This window comes from Emys orbicularis, chromosome 22, assembly GCF_028017835.1.
Source record: "Emys orbicularis isolate rEmyOrb1 chromosome 22, rEmyOrb1.hap1, whole genome shotgun sequence".
NCBI classification, from domain to species: Eukaryota; Metazoa; Chordata; order Testudines; family Emydidae; genus Emys; species Emys orbicularis.
Genome location: NC_088704.1, coordinates 9,389,423 through 9,411,358, shown reverse-complemented (window position 1 = coordinate 9,411,358; position 21,936 = coordinate 9,389,423). Strand labels below are relative to the sequence as shown.

At 42.9% G+C, this 21,936-nt stretch overlaps 1 protein-coding gene across 1 annotated transcript; it reads right to left on the bottom strand.

Moving 5' to 3' along the window:
* Positions 1 to 1,799: 1,799 nt before the first annotated feature.
* Positions 1,800 to 18,422, bottom strand: PINK1 (PTEN induced kinase 1). The gene is made up of 8 exons (XM_065421293.1): positions 18,114 to 18,422; positions 13,085 to 13,396; positions 11,494 to 11,597; positions 8,898 to 9,080; positions 7,783 to 7,946; positions 5,824 to 5,951; positions 3,854 to 4,090; positions 1,800 to 3,388 (listed from the first exon to the last, which is right to left on the bottom strand). The coding sequence occupies exons 1-8, from the start codon at positions 18,420 to 18,422 to the stop codon at positions 3,128 to 3,130; spliced, it is 1,698 nt and encodes a 565-aa protein (XP_065277365.1). The 3' UTR covers positions 1,800 to 3,127.
* Between the last annotated feature and the right edge of the window lie 3,514 nt (positions 18,423 to 21,936).

Sequence of the window (21,936 nt, the reverse complement as noted above, 5' to 3'; positions counted from 1 at the left end):
AAAGCAATCTGGTTCCAGGGTAGAACTTCTGACAATACCTCGTCATGCAAATAAATGCAGATGGCAGCCTCAGTTCTCTAGTTCAAGGGAAAATTAATGAATGCAGTGGCACATGTCCCAATTAACCCCTTTTCCTAAAAGAGAAGCTGAGAATTCACTGCTGGGATTGAAAGCGATCAGAAAAGTGACAGTGTTTACCCCTCCCTGCAAGCTGAAATTTCAGCATCGACCGGAGATTTCAATTCAGCAGCGGTTATGCAACTACTATCAGCAGTGCCTCACGTGAGGTTACTAGCCCTCAGATCTTCTATCTACAGGGTGTTACATAATACAGAGCAGCTCTGTGTATGTTGGGAGAGAGATCCAACCCAGGCTTATATTCAGGACAATGAGTTACTGTTTCACTATCCACATTTATCATGGAAACATTGATAAAATTTGTCCAGTTCCGTGCTGTTATCTTGCAGGTTGTCAGAGATGCTGGGACCCCACCCTTGGGGGGCACAGAATGGGATGTTTCAGGAAACACTTCCTGCTTGGAACAACAGGTCATAAGCCATCCTTTGAAGCAAAAAATAAATGAAAAAAAGGCTAAGAGCCTCAAAAGCCAAATTGCATAAAAACTCCTATCACAGTTCTGGTAACTGGCAGTGGGCGTGGCTAGAAACATCCTATCAGCATGGATAGTATGTTGTTGAAGCAGAGCCCTGCCCTGCTAAACAGACTCCGTAGTAAAGAGCCATGGTCTACATAACTGCAGTGAATTTTTCCAAGGCCCTTTCAGCCTGGGATAAAGCCCACCACCCACTTCCAATTTACAGATACCACCTGTAGGTGCTGCCATCCACAAACAATTAGACTGAACTCTACCAAGTTATGGGATTGTTGCTGACGGCAATTAGTGCTCAAAACACCATTAACTTATCAGGGTTTTGTTTTTCCAGGTCTAGGATTTACTTTGATTTTCCTGAATCTTCCCAGATTCTGTAAAAAGCAACAGAGGGTCCCTCTGTTGCTTTTTACAGATTCAGACTAACACGGCTACCCCTCGGATACTTCCCAGATTCTGTGCCTTTTGTGGGTCCTTCTGTGTGGGACCATTGAGGTATTGTTGTATGGCACCTATAAAGGTTCAAATTAGGTGGCTGGTTATGTTAGTCAGCTGATACACTTTCTGGTATGTTAGCTATGAAAGCACATCGCTCAGTGGCTGCATTGTAAAATGAATGGTGCCAATTTCTGTAAGCAGATTTCCTCCAGTGCAATACAATTTGCAATTGCCATTTCCATTATATTTTACAAGTGAATGGAGAAGACGCCTGAAATAAAACATTTTTAAAAGCATTGCAAAACTACTTTCGAGACCCACGCTCCTTGGGCAGCTTGTTACTGTGTAGCGATTCACTGACAGCTCTCAGCGTCTCACCACACAGTTCTAACGATTTCCTTGAAATAAGAATATAAGCAAGTTCCCAAGAAAACGTTCAGAACTTTCAGGAATATGTTGAACAATCCTGGTGCTTGGTTTGTTTCCCAAATGGTGCCGAACTGCTCTTTGAAAAACTGGTACTTAATGGTTATCCTTAGTGGTGGAGTATGGGAATAAACTGAGTCCTGAGGGCTAGACTTGAAGGAGCTGATGATGCTTTCAGGACCACATTGAAACAAATATTTAGCATGCAACAGAAGAGTAAATTTGAAAGGCCAAGTCCCAATATGAATTAACCCACAGGTCACTATGGCATTAAGTCCTGGGACAGTGAGCAGAGACAAAAACAGCAACTGTGGATTCATTCATTGTACCAGCACAGTCACCACTTTATTGTGCAAAGAGGAAAATGAACTAACTTTTTTCAAACACCCACAATACACAGCTATAAAGTCTCATGATATTTTCACTAAAACAGTTGTTGCTGGTTAAAAATTAGTGTTTTCCTTACAACCACAGAATAAGCCCTGGTAGTGAAACAGAAAACCAGGTATATATAATAAGGAACAGAATCAAGCATAACTACCGGAAGAGCCATTAACCCCATGCCCTCTTTCACCATTCTCTCAACCATGATGCAATTCTCTCTGAGCCTGGCACACTGAAATAGTAGAATGTCCCTGGAAGGAATTTTAGATCTGGTTAAAAGAACTAGATCGACACAGTCTTAAAGGACACATGACTCTCTCAATGGTCCAAGTACTGACCTGCTGTGATCAGAGATGTGACTCAGTTGCTTAGTTCAGATCAAGATCTGAATCCAAACTTCTCAAAAGCCTGGGGATATCTGGATTTGGTAGTCCAGTTCAACTCATGCAGGGACCTTCTAACACTGCTAGCCTGGCTTGTGAAATTCAGATTTGGATATTAGAGCTGGCGAGAGCCCTCAAACTGTTATGCTTATAAGAAGCAGGGATAAAAATGTTATTACAGCAAATCAACCAGAAAACAGAAATGAGTTGTTCTGTACTGAGTGCCGTATGGCATTTTACATATAATTAGATAAGTATTTTGGCTGTGCATTTTATAACCCACCCCCCAGCTCCTGACAGAACTCCTCACAGATAAACAGCTCAATCATGATGCTCTTGGCTGTCATTTTATAAAATGTATCTATGGCTTCAGAGGAATATGATTTTAATAAGAATGATTCTGATTTCAAATTTAAGAAAACAAAGATTTAATTTTGTTCCATCAGTTCAACTTCCTTTATAGTTCAAACTGAAAATCAATACGATTAGCAAAAGTGCAACTGTAATGCTTTTCTGTAAAGAGCAGCTGTGTTATACTTCTTTCAGTGCATAAACCCTTTTATAAAGGAATTTGCTTCAAGCAGTAAATCTAAATTCTCCGGTGTGAATGAAGCCGACCAGATATCCTTCAAACACTTTCCAGATCATACCAAATCTCATAACAATTCAATGCTCTTTTCTTTACAGGTAAGACAACAACCCTCTGTATACTAATGCTTTCTGTAGGCAAACTCAACCTCTTACATTAACACATACACCAGGCCTGCAGATATTTTTCCTTAAAGTATTTTAGGCTTCCAGAGAGACAGAAGTATTAGACAGATTCCCAAGTGCTTTTAGTAAATGCCATTTATCTACTGCAGGGCCACACACAGAATTGTACCCTTCAGACAGAATGGTTTCTCCAAGAGAGCAGTAAAAATGCTGCCTCCCAAAGATCTTCGTACTCCAGATTTGCCAAAAAGCACGTCTTCATCTTAGTTTCTACCCTGCTTCTGTCCACCAGTCCATCCATCAGTAAAGTGGCTGCAGATTGGTGAAGAAGCCAGCCAGTCATCTTGTCTAGTTTCAGACTCTTTGGGACTAGAATATTTTCACCCCAGAGGCTTAAGTGAAGCACATTAGCTGCAACTCGAGCAGACAGTCTCTGAAACGAGAAATGAAAGATCAGCTGAACGCTGTGAAAGGTGTTAGAACAGACACGTAAGATGTATACTATTGAAATGCTCCCAAACATCTTCTCATCTCACAGAACATTCACTTCTAACTGAAAGCCTTTTTGGGGCTGTTGCTGTCCGGCTACTATACTTGAGCTCCCAATTCACTCAAGTTCCATTACATGCCACCCTTTCACAATATAACTTCGCTGTAATATGCAAAAAAGTGTCACGTACCAAGTTCTTTATATTGCATCACACTTTCATTGAAGTCCTGCGATAGTTTTCTATTATTACCACCAACACAGCACTTGGGAGCCCTAGTCAAGGTCAAGGACCCCATTACGCTAGGCACTGTACAACCATTTTATCACAATGCTCTCAGGAAAGTGACTGCTACGCAACTGACACCCTGTTAAAACCCCACTCATGACAATAGCCGCAAGGTCTCTCACCTTGTTGGGATCCCGCTGAAGTAGCATCTTTACCACCCGCTTCACATCGAAGGGCACAGTATCTGGCAGTGCTGGGAGCTGGTCTTCTTGGTAGCTTCTACTTTCCAGAGAGGACCTTCCTTGGCCATAGAAAGGATTACACAGTCCAAGGATTTCATACGCTATCGCTCCAACTGCCCATGCGTCTGCTTTACTGTAGTCAATCAGGACACCTGGACCTGGTATTGCTGTGACCACCTGCATCAGAGAGACCATAGGAAATATATGGGAAGGTAGAAATACACCGCACAAGTTCGTTTAATCTTTTGATAAATCTACTTCTATTCATCAGGTCAGCATTCCCATGGTCATGAACTCAGTTCTTACCTCTGACTAAAGCTTGCACCCAGTTTAATATTTATAGGGATATATTACTTGGGCAGCTGAAGAGGGACTCCAGATAGTGGCCTTATAAAGGGACCATGTGTTCCATTTCACACAGCATGAAAGCCAAAAGTATCCCTGCCCAGTATACCGGTGCCAGGCGAGGGATCCCTTACCATATGTTAAGACTACTGGTAACGGGGGAGTTATCAAACTAGTAGTTATTCCTCTGCATCCACCCAGAGGATGCAGAGGAATAACTACTAGTTTGATAATAATGAAAGAATTGCTACACAGATGCTGTGTAGGAGAACTCATTGTTCTGAGACCCTTGTAAAAGCTAAGCAGAAGAGGGCATACGAATGGAAGGCAGCCAAATTTGGAATTTCGTACTTTTATGTGTAAGACCAACTACCACCTTGTAACACTGATTTTTTCCCCCATTTTCAGTTGCTCAAGATACCAATGGGAGATTGACCAGCGCAGAGTTCTATAATGGTGTTCTCTTGATGAATTCAACATCAGATGTGGTCGCCCCATCTCAAAAAAGATATATTGGACTTGGAAAAGGTTCAGAAAAGGGCAACAAAAATGATTAGGGGTATGGAACGGCTGACGTATGAGGAGAGATTAATAAGACTGGGACTTTTCAGCTTGGAAAAGAGAGGATTAAGGGGGAGATATGACAGATGTCTATAAAATCATGACTGGTGTGGAGAAAGTAAATAAGGAAGTGTTATTTACTCCTTTTCATAACATAAGAACTAGGGGCCACCAAATGAAATTAATAGGCAGCAAGTTTAAAACAAACAAAAGAAAGTATTTTTTCATATAACGCACAGTCAACCTGTGGAACTCCTTGCCAGAGGATGTTGTGAAGACCAAGACTATAACAGGGTTCCAAAAAGAACTAGATAAGTTCCTGGAGGATAGGTCCACCAATGGCTGTTAGCCAGGATGGGCAGGGATGATGTCCCTAGCCTCTGTTTGCCAGAAGCTGGGAATGGGCAACAGGGGATGGATCACTTGATGATTCCTGTTCTGTTCACTCCCTCTGGGGCACCTGGCACTGGCCACTGTCGGAAGACAGGATACTGGGCTAGATGGACCATTGTCTGACCCAGTGTGCCCATTCTGATGTTCTTATCAGAGACATTTAACCACATGGTAGTGCCAATTAACCAGACCATGAATCCTCTAAGCAATGCTATTGGAGATGGCACTCCATGGCAGGAAGTTCTGTGGGGAGATAAACTAGACAGACAATGCCACACCCACAATAACCTGTAGCAGCCAACATAGCAAGTTAGTAGGCATAGTATTAGGCAAGAATGGCAAGATAACCAATAATGAAAAGGCTTTTACCAAGTATTGACTAATATGGATGTGTTTGAATGGCATTCAAATTTCTCATCTTGTGGTGGGAAGGTATATAGGGCAAAGGGGAAGGTTTGGTGTTCCCCAAATCCATTACTTTGGACCTAATCCTGCTCCTATTTATGTTAATGGACTTTACTGGATCCTATACTTCCAACAGCACTACACATATGTAACTACCTAATACAGGCTATAATTACTTATTGAGACTCATACGCATGAGGAATTACCTCAGGTGCCATAAGACAGCCATTGCCTCCCCGATCCACATACCAGCTGGTGAAAGGCAATCTCAAGCCAATATTTTCATCAGCCAAACAGCAACCAAAGTCTGTGATCACCAGCCAGGGACAGCCAGCTGTAAACATCACAGGTTAACAAAGTTAGCACCCAATTGAGATGCGCAGTGTATAATACTTGGCCATATTAGATACCACACGTCATATTAGAAAACTGACTATTAATCAGCACAAGCAGTCTCATTCCTTACAGGAATCTATATTACTACAGACCATTTCTGCATCTCCTCTCTTCAGTATTACAAGTTAGAACACTGGTGACATATGTAAAGTAAAACGTTTGCCCATTTCTCTGTATAAGGAATTAGTTATCCATTCAGAGTTTTCACAGACACCTCAGTGAGTCTCCCAAATTCTGCAGCCTGGGACCCACACTCCACACATACTTTCAGTTTCTGAGGCTGCATGAAGCAAAACACTTTTGTTCATTTAAACAGCTTCCATCGTAACTTGGACACCCAGTGAGTGAGGTATAGTACAAATGTACAGCGGAGATGGGCAGAACGGAAGCATATTCCTACATACAAAATAAGAATTAGAGCTGCTGCTGAGTGATAAGAGAAAAGAGACGGGTGTGCCAGGTCTGACTGAGTCCCACTCTGACTTCAGAGAAGATACACCAGGTTAAGAATGAATCAGGGATGGAAGGAATCTTTGGTACTTTTTTTTTTTTTAATCTGTAGCAGATCCAGAGTCAGCGAGCTGGCAAATGTTTGAGCTAGTTAATGGTTACTCTCCTGATGACAAGTCAAACATTGCAAACCAGAACAATTGATTTCCAGAGACTGAAGTTTTAATCATTACCATCTGCATTCAGTATAGTTTTAACAAGGCTTCAAGAAAACGAAACCTATGTTAGTAGGGCCTCTAAAAATCTTCTACAGCAGCTACAGCAGGATTTTTAATTACACAGATCTAGGCACTCGCCGGTTATTCGTTTGAATCTCAGTCACACTGAAACCGTGCTCAGGTAATTCACATTTCAGTTGAAGAGAGTGACACCAAAACAACAAAATGTTGTTCCCTCTGGCCTCAGCTAATGTTTAATGATCCAAAGGTGCAATATCATTAACCTATCTCTGCTGTGGGATTTTAGAAATTGCTCAGTGCTGCCTGGCAAGTTACGATGACAGAGCCCATGGGCATGGAGCTAATGCATCATAAATGTTGCAGTGCAGGCTAGTGCATACCCTTCTGCTCTCTGTTCACTTAGTAATTTTTGAAACATATCTTGTTAACAGTGCTTTGTCCTTATATAGCACCTTTCATCTGATGATCTCCAAGCATGTAACAGACACTGAACAAACGTCATAACACCCCCGTGAGGCTGGGAAGCATTATCTCCATTTTACTGATGGGAAAACTGAGGCACAGAGAGGATAAGTGACTTTCCCGTATGTCACAGCAGCAGCATGTGGTAGTGCCAAGAACAGAACCTAGGAGTCTCGACTCCCCCTAAACAAAGGCTGTAACATCTAGGCTCACTTCCTTCCCCATTAAACACCATGGATGTGATTTGCAAAACCATCTAAGGCTATGTCTACACTACCGTGGGATCGACGCTCTGGCGACTGATGCACTGTGAGTCAATTTAGCGGGTCTAGTGAAGACCCACTAAATCAATGGCAGAGCGCTCTCCGGTCGATCCCTTTACTCCACCAAGAATGAGAGGAGTAAGGTAATTCGCGGTGTAGACACCGCAGTAAGTCGACCTAAGCTACATTGACTCCAGCTACGTTATTCACATAGCTAGAGTTGTGTAACTTAAGTTGACTTACCACAGTAGTGTAGACATAGCCTAAGTGACTTAGTAGCACAAGTCCCATTACAAGTCAAATTACTTTTGTAAACTCCCTATTCATCTCCAGCTGGACTCAGCAAGCTACATACCAGAATCCAATTCAACTAGGATATTGTCAGATTTTAAATCTCTGTGTGCTATTCCATGTCGAACAAGGTGATCCACTCCTTCTAGTAACTGTAAGATCATCAAGGTGCTGAGGTGAGCATCTGAATTCCTCTCGCTCAAGTACTGGCGCAGGGTGCATGGATAACTAGACAGATTGAGAAAGACAATATTTGATTCAGTATTCTACTGCTGTAAAGCAAATATTCAGTTCAACATTAGTGGCACCTGCCTGGAGATACTTCACTGTTACATTTACTAACTTCTCTCTAAACATCCCAAATTCCTTAACCAACCCCAATCCCTCCTCATCCCCAGTACACAAAAACATCTGCTCATGTTTTGCCACATGGCATACTATCTGAAATCTGGCATCTCCATCAGGGCTTCCATACTTCTAGAACTGGAAATAAAAGCATCCTCTCTAAAAGTAGGAGGCTCACAGGGTGTACAATGAGATTTCTTAGGTATTTTATTTGCAAAGGGTTCTTCTGTATCCTCCTTTGTATTCTGAAGGAAAGAGAGGGAAGTGTGTTATTACAGAATGGACAGACTTGGTGGGAAGGGATATGATTCAGAGAAGGGAGAGTTTTTCTGGAGCCAGGTTGGTCAAAATAGCAAAAAGTGGGGGAAATGGAGATATCCCCCTACAAAGCGTTTTATAAAAATGGAGGGATAATTTGGAGCCTAATGGTTGTGTCTCAACTGAAAAGCAACAGCTGATCAGAAAGAAAGAGAAAGCCCAGAGTTACTGGGTCCCGATGAGTCACTTTTGCTTTAACTTTGCCTTCGTGCGCAGCTGAGAAGGTAGTGTTGGAGAACCAGAATATCTGAAAAGTGTTTGAAGTTTCTAAAATGAGTTAATTAAAGTAATTCTTAAAAAGAGCAATTAGCCTTCATTGTTTGACAAGAGTTAAAACCTCAGGAACGGGGAAAGATCACAGGATATTTCTTACAGGGTGCTTTGATCCGTGGCAATGAGCCAGGCCAAGACTTCACAAGGCCTTGTGCTGCCTATCTGGCAAGCTGTGGACTACAGAGCCTCGCAGCACAGTCACACTCGAAATCCGAGTAACTTACAAAACTCATCTCTACCTACTTCTTCATCACTAAGAAGAGCGTGCGGCTGTGACCGATCCCACTGGGGTTCAGACTTAATGGGAGAACATCTGGATAGTCCACATATGCTCCAGGTAGCAGAGGAACTGAGGATGTAAAAGCTCGGATCACCTGGATTATATTCGGATGAGGTTCCAACCTCTTCTTCCCAAAGACAGGTCTCCTGTTTCAATATAATTTGTGTATCACATTAGACAAAGAAATTAAAACCCAACAGCTATGGTAGGATGGTGAATTACAGACACTTTCATTTTTGGTATTCTTACTAAAATCATATTTTCATTAATATAGCACTTTTCCTCCTAAAGGATCCCAAAGCAGTTTATAATCTCACTCATTCTAAAACAAACAACGTTGGCAAAAACAACAAGGAGTCTGGTGGCACCTTAAAGACTAACAGATTTATTTGGGCATAAGCTTTCGTGGGTAAAAACCTCACTTCTTCAGATGCAAGTTACAGTTAAGGTTAGAAAGTGCAGTTCAAAACAAGATGTACCTTAAAAGTGTCTGTAAAAAATACTCAACCACTCTCAAACATGAAAAGCTCTGGATACCACAAGTTTACAAACAATTTGAACAATTGTTCAACAGAAACTTTCCTAACCAAGCCCCCAATTCTGCAAACTAATCCATACAGGCAGGTTCCTGCACTCACATGAAATCCCACTGACTTCAACAGGGGTCCACAAAGTAGACTCATTGCCTATATGGAGTCCCATTGAGATAAACAGTGCTCCATACAGACACCGGCATTTGCCAGCATGACTCAGACTTCTTGCAAATTCCCACTCCTATTGTTATTAGTGGGCAATCCACTGCAGATCAAGGCTAGTCAATGGACTCTAGCTTTACAGACCTAACCCACTGACCATAATTAAAACTATAATTTGGCTCTTTCCACCAAATGTATTAGATTCCCTTGCTCTAATAACCCAAACCAATCAACCTCTATTTTCTACAAGGTGCAGTTTAACGTTACATCAGTAGAGGGCATTCAAAACATTTATTTTATTGGCTATTTAAAAAAAGGATTACATTGAGAAAACAGAATTTTCCACAAATTTGATTGCTGAACATGAGCCAACAGTTGCCTACATTAGAAAATAAGCCCCACCGAGGATTAAAAACAAAATGTAACCCTTCATTTTACTCCAAAATAACCCTTTAAGTGCTAGTGTTTTAAATTATTAACAGAGGAGAAGAGTTAGTGAAAGAGACCTGACTCTCAATAAGATTAAGGAGAAAACTAGGACTGGCTTTGAAAAAAAAATGAATTTATTACTGGAAGCCCATCAAGATCAAGGGGATACCAAACCAGGAAATCTATTCTTTGATGTACACAGTAAGTGCCCATTAAAATGAATGAAAGTTATGCTCATGTATCTAGAGCAAAACAGACCTCTCTTTCCTCTCATCCCCTGAATGCAAAATATCTGTCTGGATTGTCTGTTACACTCCTAGGCTAGCTACATACCTATCAGTGTTTATTATTTATTTGTACTGGCAGCAGAGGTGTATTTGAAATTTAAAACAGATGATCTGGATTCTGGACTACATTGTTTAAACTGGAAAAAAAAAAAGCTTTTTTAAAAGGACACCGATTAAAAAAAACAAAACAACACTTTCCTGTGTTCATATCTTAGATGACAAAACTGAAAGAGTTTTAAAATTCTAATTTACTTTCCCGTATTTATTTACTTTTCTCTTCGTTCAGTATGTGAAAACAGAGTAAGCCATTTTCACTTTTGTTTCTGGACAGTATTGAGTAAACTTCATTGACATGTTGTTGTTATTATTAATTACCGGTACTACCGCAGCACCTAGGGGCCCCACTCCCAGGCCAGAACCCCATTATGTTAGGCGCTGTACAAATGAGGAACAAACAGATATGGTGGTATTCTCTCCTCCAAATCACTATGAACTAATTCTCCAAAACCGTGTACTTCCGGAGGTGCCATCATTTAGTTGAAATGTACAACAGAGGTCCTGACCACTTGTGGTCACTAATAATTCCATGGCCTTTTTTCTTATTTTTTGGCAAGTATAGAAGAGTTAGAAGAGTCAACCCCAGTATTCTGGCGAAGGTCCAGACTGAGTGATTAAATCCTGCCCTCATTACATCCCCTACGTAGCATCAAGTGGATGCAGTCTTTTCTCTTAACTTCCTCTATTTAGATTCTCTGTGGTATGCCTGTGCACTCTAAACCACTGCTGAATTTCAAAGGTCTGATGAAGTGATTTCCACACATATTGTACAAACATACAAGTACAATGAGGAAAATGTGTAAGCCACATTGGGATTTGAATGAAAGGTGCCTCAGATCCTGAATGTATCAGTACTGTTCCATCTTTTGGGGGGATTTTAGTGTTGGCAATCGCTACTGCAGGGAAACACAGCACCCTGAACTCAGGTCTTGATAGGCATGCGAAAGGGGACGTTGATTTTCCAATTTTTTGTATCTGAAATTTATGGGCTTCACAGCTTCTTATAATAAACTTGTGTTCTTAAAACATGCTAATAAAGGCTCTCTGATCACCTTTAAGGACCAATAAAAGCATCTACTAATAAAACATACCTGTGGCAAGCAACAGCTCCGTATTCCCCAGATAAGGCAGAACCACTCGCCGGAACGAGTTCCTGTCTCATGGTGCTGAGGATAGCTTCACTTGAAGAACCAGCCTACAACAGCAGTTACATAGAACATTGTATTCAAACCTGAGCTTTAAAATCATCCAATCTAAATACCAAAACTGGAAGCAGATAACCCTGAAGCTGAAGCTAAGTAAATTCAGACTAGAAATAAGGGGTCATTTTTAACAGCGCGGGTGTAGTGGGTTCCTCATCATTTGAAATTTTCAGAATAAAACTGGATGTCTTTCTAAAAAATATATGCTAGCTCAGCTACAAGATACGGGTTTGATTCAGGAATTACTGATCGAAATTCTATGGCCTTTGTTATGCTGGAGGTCAGAATAGATGATCATAATGGTCCATTCCGGGTTTAAAAAAAAAAAAAAAAAAAAATCTATGAATCCCAACAGATTTAAGGAATCATTAGTTTGGAAGACTCCTCATGCACAGGCAGCGAATCTGTGGGTGCTCCAGCCCTGGAGCACCCATGGGAAAAAAATGGTGGACGCTTAGTACCCACCAGCAGCCCCCCTATCAATGCCTCTCTTCCTCCCCAGCGCCTCCTGCCCGTCGGCGGCCCCGCCGATCAGCACCTTCCCCTCCCTTCCTGCACCTGCTGCCTGCCATGGATCAGCTGTTTCGCGGCATCAGGAGGCGCTGGAGGGAGGGGGCAGGAGCAAGGGCACAGCGTGCTCAGGGGAAGGGGGCGGAACTGGGCGGGGAAGAGGTAGGACGGGAAGAGGTGGGGTGGGGGCGGAGTAGGGGTGGGAAGAAGCAGGGCTGCTGTGGGGCATTGGGGGAAGGGGTGGAGTGGGGACGGGGCCTGGGGAGCACCCCCGGCAGATTAGAAACTCGGTGCCTATGTCCTCATGTTCAGTTGTTTGCAGACTGGAATGGATACACTGAATTTTCCATAGAGAAAAGAATGATAGCTCTCGGAGTCTCTGGGATAGTTACTTTGGGATATGGCTGATCACAGAATCATCTGGGCTGGAAGAAACTTATGAAAAGAGATCTGGTCTGCCCACCTAATTGTGCGGGGCCTCCAGTGGGTAATTTAGCTATCCAGCTTCCATGAAGTATTACTGGTTTCATACCTAAAATGTCCCCAGCAAATGGACATCTACGTTTTATCCTTGAGTATCTCGAAAAGCAGTGATTCCTCAAACTTCTTTAGCAGTGTTTTTCCATTTCCTGCTAGTTCTTAACGTTTCGCCAAGTTTCTCTTAATATTAAACATAATATTTTTTCCCAGAAAACACTGTCAATATTGTCAAGAAGCAATAGACAAACCAGCAGTGACACACAAATGTCATGCTGATGCTGACTCCCACAGGAAGATTTTTGATGAGCATTAATTACCTCGCTGAGTGACTGTTCATTAACAATCTGTGTTTCCATTGCTATATATCAACAACTTTGTTCCAATGTACTAATCGGGCACAAAATAATTAGAGCTTTCAACACATTGGTGGTAAACATTTCACTCAGACTTCGCAAGCGTCAAACAGGAAGTCTAAAGACTAACTCCTTACCGAAATGTTCCACATCATTTTGATGGCTAATGGGAAAGCAGCTCTTTGCGGGTTTGTTTGTATAGGTTTCGCTTCTGCAGCCTGGATAACTGAGCTGTGATCCCACTGTGGATCTGGACTCTTCCCTTCTAAAGGCTTGCTGTCTTCACTGCTTTGGTAGTTGGAAGACAAAGGAATAGCTGCTTCATATACGGCAGCACTGCACCCTTTCCCAATGGGCTGCCCAATAAGGTACTCTTCTAGTTTGAAGCCCTGCCAGCGGAAAGCGCTCAGTGGATCTTTCAGTGGCTTGTTCTTTCTGATAAATATGGTCTGAAAGGAAAGTGAAAAATCACTCAATTATTCAACACTTTAAAAAACAGAGAACTACTTTGCTATGTTAAATGATATGATTGTATGTGCTCCAGGATGTGCATACAAGTATACATACCACATGGCCAGCACAGTCGGCATTTGAAAGCTTTATATCTTCTATTATGTTAAACTACAATCCAGTTGGGCACTTACAAAACACATGGTGGATCCAATTTACAAACTCACGTCATCCAAATTCTGCATGTGCATGCTTCAGATTGGAATATAGGCACATAAAGCATATAATACTTTGTGCTTCTGTAGCACCCTTTATCTGAGGATCTCAAAGCATTGTATAAATATTAAGCCTCAAAGCAGCATAAGGTAAGTAAATTATTATCCATACCCTGCAAGTGAAGGGAGAACAGCCAGGTTCACACTAGAAACTTTTGCTGGCAGAGCAACGTCAGTTAGGGATGAAATATTTTTTGCAACTTTCTCTGCCCGCAAAAGCCTCGCTGTAGACACAGCTATACCAGTATAAAAAGTGCTTTTGCCAGTATCACTCATATTGCTTGCCGAACTGATAAGTTGTGCCGAGAAAAGCTCTTTGCAGGTACAGGCTGTGTCTACACTGCGAAGGTTTTGAGGGTATAGTTATCCAACAAGTTTTTATTTAAGGTGTTTTTCAACCAGTACTACTGACAAATAAATGTGTTTGAACAGAAGAGGGAAAAGAAAAACATTTAATTCATCTACAACATAAGCAAATAAAGTCTGCAGAGAAAGGTCTGGCCAGCTTCTATAACAGGGATTTTTATTGTGCTTCACTCCCTCTCTGAATGAATAAAATGTTTAAAAATAAAACCTAGTTAAGAACAATGACAGATAGAATGCCAATGCCCTAAAGCTTTCATGGCAGGAGAAAATGATAGTTGATTAGAGGAGAGAATCAATGCGGGGGAAATGTTTGGGGGTTGATGGAAAGAGACACAAAAAGGAGAAGAGGAAGAGGACTACGGGTTCAGAAATTAAGAATTAAGACATTGAAGAAACAAGTTGTGATGAAGTGGGAATTTTCTGTAAAGTTTTTATGATGCCTAGGCATGCCTCAGTTTCCCTCCGAGTGTGGCATTGGTACCTGGTGGGTGCAAAAGGGTTAACAAAGCTCCTGGAACAGCACAAGAGACAGAAGGTGTGAGTGTGCCACCTTGCTGTCTGGGAGGAATGAATCTAGTCCTTAAAGAATTGGCTCAAACTAATCCAAATCAACAGAGGGCCCAGCAAGACAAAGAGATGCCCCAACCACCAAACAATCAACACTTAACAGCAGGAAACCCTGGCAGGCGGGAATTGGGAACTGAGCTGGAGAATAAGGTGTCAGGTGACTGGAAAAACAGGAGCCTGGACCGGGGAGACAAAAGGGGAACAAAGGGAGAGAGCCAGCGGAGTCCATCATAGCTTGGCTGGCTCATCATGGCACTGGTGTGACCAGGGTGAACTATATGGTTTAACTTAATTGCTCTGTGCTAACCTAAGGACTTCCAGATTCTGTAGGACCAGTAAATGGTTACTTGGCTTTGGAAAGGCTTCTTGTGTCTCTGTAAATACTCCCTGAGAGCACTGGGCACTAAAGGGGCACAGTACAGGCCTCCCACAAGTCTGGCTTGGCTGGATTCCCTGCAGGGAGCCAGAGAGAGAGACAGGGAACACTGGTGCCAAAGGCCCAGTCTTGGAGTCCCTGGGCCTTTCCCTATGGGTCCTTGGGGCCCAGTACACTAATGGGGTCACTTCCAGGAGACTAAGGCATAGACCAGACCCTACGACAGGGGTATACCTCAGAAAGGAAAGGAAACTAAAACTCCAATCCTGCAATGAGATCTGCACAAGTACAGGAGTTGATATGCAAGGATGTGACTACAATATCAGGGCCCAAGGCCTAGTTTACATTAGGGCTGTCGATTAATCACATTAAAAAATGAATCGCGATTAATCACACTCAAACAATAGAATACAAATTGAAATTTATTAAATATTTTTGATGTTTTTCTACGTTTTCAAATATATCTATTTCAATTGCAACACAGAATACAAAGTGTATAGTGCCCACTATATTATTTATTACAAATATTTGAACTGTAAAAATGATAAAAAATAGTATTTTTCAATTCACTTCATACAAGTACTGTAGTGCAATCTCTTTATCATGAAAGTGCAACTTACAAATATATTTTTTTGTTAAGTAACTGCCCTCAAAAACAAAACAATGTAAAACTTTAAAGCCTACAACTCACTCAGTCCTATTTCTTATTCAGCCAATCGCTAAGAGAAACAAGTTTGTTTACATTTATGGGAGATAATGCTGCCCACTTCTTAATTACAATGTCACCTGAAAGTGAGAACAGGCATTCACATGGCACTGTTGTAGCTGTCGTCGCAAAATATTTATGTGCCAGATTCAAATGCCTCTTCATGCTTCGGCCATCGTTCTAGAGGACATGCTTCCATGCTGATGACACTCGTTAAAAAAATAAGTGTTAATTAAATTTGTGACTGAACTCCTTGGGGGGAGAATTGTATGTCTCCTCCTCTGTTTTACCCGCATTCTGCCATATATTGCATGTTATAGCTGTCTCGGATGATGACCCACCACATGTTGTTGGTTTTAAGAACACTTTCACTGCAAATCTGACAAAATGCAAAGATACGATTGTGAAGCACTCGACCCAAGGTTTAAGAATCTGAAGTGCCTTCCAAAATCTGAAAGGAATGAGGTGTGGAGCATGCTTTCAGAAGCCTTAAAAGAGCAACATTCTGATGCAGAAACTACAGAACCCAAACCACCAAAAAAGAAAATCAACCTTCTGTTGGTGGCATTTGACTCAGATGATGAAAATGAACATGAGTTGGTCCGCACTGCTTTGGATCGTTATTGAGCAGAACCCGTCATCAGCATGGACGCATGTCCTCTAGAATGGTGGTTGAAGCATCAAGAGATATATGAATCTTTAGCGCATCTGGCATGTAAATATCTTGCGATGCCGGCTACAACAGTGCCGTGCAAACGCCTGTTCTCACTTTCAGGTGACATTGTAAACAAGAAGCAGGCAGCATTATCTTCTGCAAATGTAAACAAATTTGTTTGTCTGAGTGATTGGCTGAACAAGAAGTAGGACTGAGTGGACTTGTGGGCTCTAAAGTTTTACACTGTTTTATTTTGAATGCAGGTTTTTTTTGTACATAATGCTACATTTGTAAGTTCAACTTTCATGATAAAGAGATTACACTACAGTACGTGTATTAGGTGAATTGAAAATTACTATTTCTTTTGTTTTTTACAGTGCAAATATTTGTAATAAAAATAAATATAAAGTGAGCACTGTACAGTTTGTACTCTGTGTTGTATTTGAAATATATTTGAAAATGTAGAAAACATCCAAAAATATTTAAACTGTATTCTATTAATGTTTAATCGCACGTGATTAATTTTTTTAAATGCTTGACAGCCCTAGTTTACATACAAAGTCTCAACAGTTTCACTAAAGCTCTGAAGTTAAACCAATTTAATTAAAGCAACTTTGTGTGTAGACACTCTCATATCAGTTTAACTTAAACTAAATAAAATAAACGGGAAAGTACAGTATTTAAGAAGTCAGGGGGAGAACAAGTTTACAAAATAATGGATGAGGATGGGGTGGGGGCAGCGGTAGAGGAAAAGGAAAACGCCTTGAGGAAGAGAGAAAAGGAGGTTTTATAGAAGTGTATTTAGAGCTGGTGAAAGGTACTGGTCTGATAGCCCGCAAGACTGTCAGTCTCTACTTATCTAGCATGGGCAGCGGCACCAGCGTGCCCAAGCCCTAGCATATAGGGACCCTCACCAGTTCTGGGAGGGCGGGGGTGGAATCTCAGTGCTAAGTCAGTCCTTAGCCCTGTTGCTTGGACCCCCACCCACTTACTATGCTTCTGTGCAAATGGGGCTAGTCCCCCAACACAAGACACATTCCTCCTCTGCCACTGGTACCTCGCCAGGAGACCAACCCCGATGGGATCCCGTGTCTCCCTGGACTGGAGATGCCCAAAGGACTAACTGGGATTTCCTTTTCTGGGACCCACGCTCCCTGGGCTCAGTGTGGGGGGCGTCGGGCTCCTCCACTTGCCAGGACAGTGTCTGTGAGCTAACCAGCCCCTGGTCCCCCACACACCCCACAACGGGTCTCCCCGAGACACTGACAGGCAGATCCCTAGGACCCTGTCACCCCCACACCTCGCCAGGCCTTTCTCACGAGCTGTGACCTGGGTCCCCCTCCAGGATCCCAGGTGGGGGGGCAGCCCTGGGGCCAGCCACTTCCCCCAAAGGGGGGTCATTCCTAGGGTCGGCCCCTCTCCCAACACTCTTGGGGGGGGGCAGCCTGTGGTCAGCCACTTCCCCCAAAGGGGGGGCATTCCTGGGGTCAGCCCCTCCCCCAACATTCCCTTGGGGGGGGCAGCCTGGGGGGGGCCACTTCCCCAAAAGGGGGGGCATTCCTAGGGTCTCCCCCAACACTCCCTCGGGGGGGACATTCCTAGGGTCGGCCTCTCCCCCAACACTCCCTGGGGGGGGCATTGCTGGGGTCAGCCCCCCCAACACTCCCTGGCCCCCAGGGTCGGTGCCCAGCAGGACGTAGCCCGGGGGCCCCGTTCGCGGGCCGGGCCGGGCCGGTCTCTGCCCCGCTCCCGCACAGGGCCGCGGCCGCACCTGGATGTGGCGGCAGGCGGAGGCGGCCTGTCTCTGCTCCTCCAGCCCCTGCTCCAGCAGCCCCAGCCCCAGCCCGAAGGCCAGGCTCAGCCCCCGGGCGCCCCGCGGGCCCCGCAGCAGCAGCTGCCGCCGGAGCCGCCCCGCCAGCCCGGACACCGACTCGCGGAAGAAGCGGTAGCGGGCGGGCGGCGGCGGCAGCAGCGGCAGCAGCTGGGGGGGCGCAGCGGGCAGCGGCCGGGGCGGCCCCCAGCGCAGGAGCAGCCCCCGGCCCAACTGCAGCCCGCGGCCCAGAGCCTGTCGCAGCGCCATGGCCCCGCTCGGCAGCGCCCGCCTCGGCCTCGGCCCGGCCCTGGTTACCCGGGGACCCGCCCGCTGTGACGCGCCAGGCCCGGGGGCGGGTGTGTCAGTCACTGCGGACGTGGAGTGTGTTGGGGGGGGGAGTCACTGCGGGTAGGACCTGGCACAGGGTGCATGTGTATGTTTCACACTGGGTGCTGGGCGTGGTGTGTGTGGTGTGTTACTCTGCGTACGGGTTGTGTGTGGTGTGTGTGTGTCACTGCGGGGAGGATCAGGCACAGGGTGCATGTATGTTTCACACTGGGTGCTGGGCGTGGTGTGTGTGGTGTGTTACTCTGCGTACGGGTTGTGTGTGCTGGGCGTGGTGTGTGTCACTGCTTATGGATTGTGTGTGCTGGGCATGGTGTGTGTGTCATTCTAAGTACAGGTTGTTTGCTGGGCCTGGTATGTGTGTCGCTCTGGGTGCCGGGCATAGTGTGTGTGTGTTACTCTGAGTACGGGTTGTGTGTGCCAGGCCTGATGCTCTGTGTCACGCTGGGCCTGGGGTGTGTGCTCTGCATCAGGGTGGATAAAAATCATTGATTTAAAAAAAAAAAATTAATTGGATTTTTTTTTATTTAAATAGGATTTTTTTGATAAAAGGCTTTTTGCGGAAAAAACCTGTCTAAAGATAGTTTTAATTAAGCTACATTATAGCTCAAAGATATCTCATCATGGAATAGGGATTATAAATTCTAATTCTATAGTATGAGACAATATAGTCATGTAATGTTTAAGAAAAGTTTTGTAAATGAGCTCTAATAGTTCATGGATTAGGGACCCGATCTTATGGGGTTCCACAGGCTTCTGTATAGATTATTTAGGTTAATCTTTCTATCTACCTAATGGGACTCAGTGCTCAGTCTAGAGATACCATCAGAGATGCTTAGTTTTGCAGTTCTCAAACTGTAGATTTGTGTCTCCAGAGGTAACATGCTTGTTAACAGCAAAAATGTTTTTAAATAAATAAATAATATATAGAGGTGAGAAATAACAGACCTCAGCTCTATTGTCCCTCTGCAAATTTGTGTACGCAGAGTCAATCCCTTACCTCTCTCTAAAAGTGCAAAGTTTCAAAAAGTCCAATGACTAGAAGATTGTTGGGGGCGGAATAGATCTGAACATGGGGAATAAGTCTGGAGACAAACGTGAGACGCGAGGGACAGATGCTTGTTTTGTTAAAATAGTATATGTCTGCTGGTGAAGAAAAAAATCCAGAATACATAACGTTGTTGTTTTAGTTAAAACAATTTAAATGTCTGTCTGGTGATGTTCTCTTCCTACTACAGCCTGGCAAGAAAATCCTCCAAATATTAATGATTAACCTGTTGAATTGGAGATAGTTCGTTTCCCAATGACTTCACCAAACAATCATTCGTTTTCTGATATAGCTGTAAAACTAATCTGAAAAGTTTTCAAAATAAATCACTGTTTAAAATATATATAGTGCTTACCTTCTAAAAATGAAACCTACATCTATCTCTGATTGTGAAGAATATGTATTAAGGTTATAACAACCAACAAGATTGCACTTTTATGTAGAAAACCATGATTAAATCAAGTCTTCCTGACTAGTGATTTAAATCAAATCCACCCTGCTCTGCATGCTGTGTGTGTTACTGTGCGTACAGGTTGTGTACCGTGTTACTCTGGCTGGGTAAGGGTTGTGTATGCTACATGCAGCTGTGTGTTGCTCTGGGTATGGATTGTGTACTGGGCATAGTGTGTGTTGGCCTGGGTATTGAATGTGTACTCTGCATGCTCTGTGTTGCCCTTTTTGTGGATTGCAGACTCTGGTGTGTGTTGCCCTGCATATGGACTGTGTATGCTTCATGCTGCCATGTGTTACTCTCCATATTCTGTATTGCCCTGGGTATGGATCTCTGCATGTTGTGTGGTGCCCGGGGTATAGATTGTGCACTCTGTGTGCTGTCATTGCACCTGCTATATACTCTCTTGTTGAGTGTAAGACTGAGGGGGATAGTGAATGTGTACTCTGTTATGTGCTACTCAATGTTGTGTGTTACCTGAGGTATGACTGCATAGGTAGCTTAAATGCTGTACAGTATTATTCTGTTTTACCTCTAAACTCCTAGGAACTAAAACCACATAGTTTTGTGTGGCTCTGTTCTGTAATAAAACACCAGTTTGATGGAGCAGTAGAATTAGTGACCACATTTATTCTGTTTGGACATTTACAATAATATGTAAATAACCAACAGTGCTTCATGATTAGAAAAATTAACCCATTTTTGTTCACTTCAGATCATTTCATTGTGCCTAATGTAGCACAGTCATAACATCATATTACTCTGGAGACAGAACTGCTAGGGTATTGTCCGGTTCTCACCACTACATTCCCTTTCCCATCCATTCTCACACACAGAAAAATAAAATAAAATCAAGAAAAATAAACTAAGGGTAACGAAGAAGAGGATGTTCACAAAGAGTTGAAAATTAAGTTACAATAAACAGCATAATCTAAAATGCTCAGTTTACTATAGGCTGTTGCTTAATAATAACCTGATTCATAGATGAACAAGATAGTATACTTTGGATTTATTAAACCTTTAGTTTCTCTTCTCTCTTATTTAGTTTTTCTTCTTATCTTTACAAATAACTATTTTACATTATAAAATTCCTGGATTTGTATGATTTATTGATCTGTGCAATTTTGATCAACAGTAGTGATGGGCCAGAATTAAAACTCCATGTTAAATTCTCCTCCATCAGAACTTTAGGGGTTTGCATAAAATGAGATCTGGATCCAAACCAGAACTCAATGAATCTTTAGTTTGGTTGTTCTCTAATCACTAGTAAATAAATGTACAGCATATAACCTGAGGTAGGAAGATGTGGGGGAGAAGGTGCACTTGGCCCATTGTGCTTGAGTAATATGTTTCAGAATAATGTGGACCCTCTAGTATATTAGAATTTACATTCTGATCTTATATGAGACCGGCCAGAGACCGGTCTCAGTTAAACCAGTATAAATCTGGAGTAACTGCATTAATTTGAGCAATAATAATATTTAGCACTATAAAAGCATTTCTCACCCAAGCATCTCAAATCACTTTGCAAAAAAGGTTAATGCATCATTATTCAGGTGAGGAAACTGAGGCACAGAGTGGTCATGTGACTAGCTCACACTGTTTCGATGAACTGGCGTTTTCCCATGCAAAATGTTTTGTTGACAAATTCCCAACCTGCTCTAACCATGACATCATACTGCCATGTCTGCTAAACCGAACTTGTGAACGTTTGGGATTGGCCGATTCACAATGAGGCAGATCTGGTTCTTGCCACCCCTTCCCCAGGCCTAGTATAAATGAAAATTATTTGCATTGGAGTTCCCTGAGGCTTACAGAAGTTGAATGACATTCCCTAGGAGACAGAGTTGGGAAGTATCTGAAATAAATCTTCGTCCTGCAGACAGAAAGCATAAGATTGTCTGGAGGTTCTTTAGTGTCGTTGCAGATCACATGCT

Bases quoted from the DNA above. Each gene is read 5' to 3' on its own strand.
- PINK1 (XM_065421293.1), bottom strand. From the start codon at position 18,422: ATGGCGCTGCGACAGGCTCTGGGCCGCGGGCTGCAGTTGGGCCGGGGG. The intron at 13,397-18,113 runs GTGCGGCCGCGG...CTTTCCTTTCAG, and splicing joins CCGCCTGCCGCCACATCCAG to ACCATATTTATCAGAAAGAA. The intron at 9,081-11,493 runs GTATGTTTTATT...ATATTGAAACAG, and splicing joins GGAGCTGTTGCTTGCCACAG to GAGACCTGTCTTTGGGAAGA.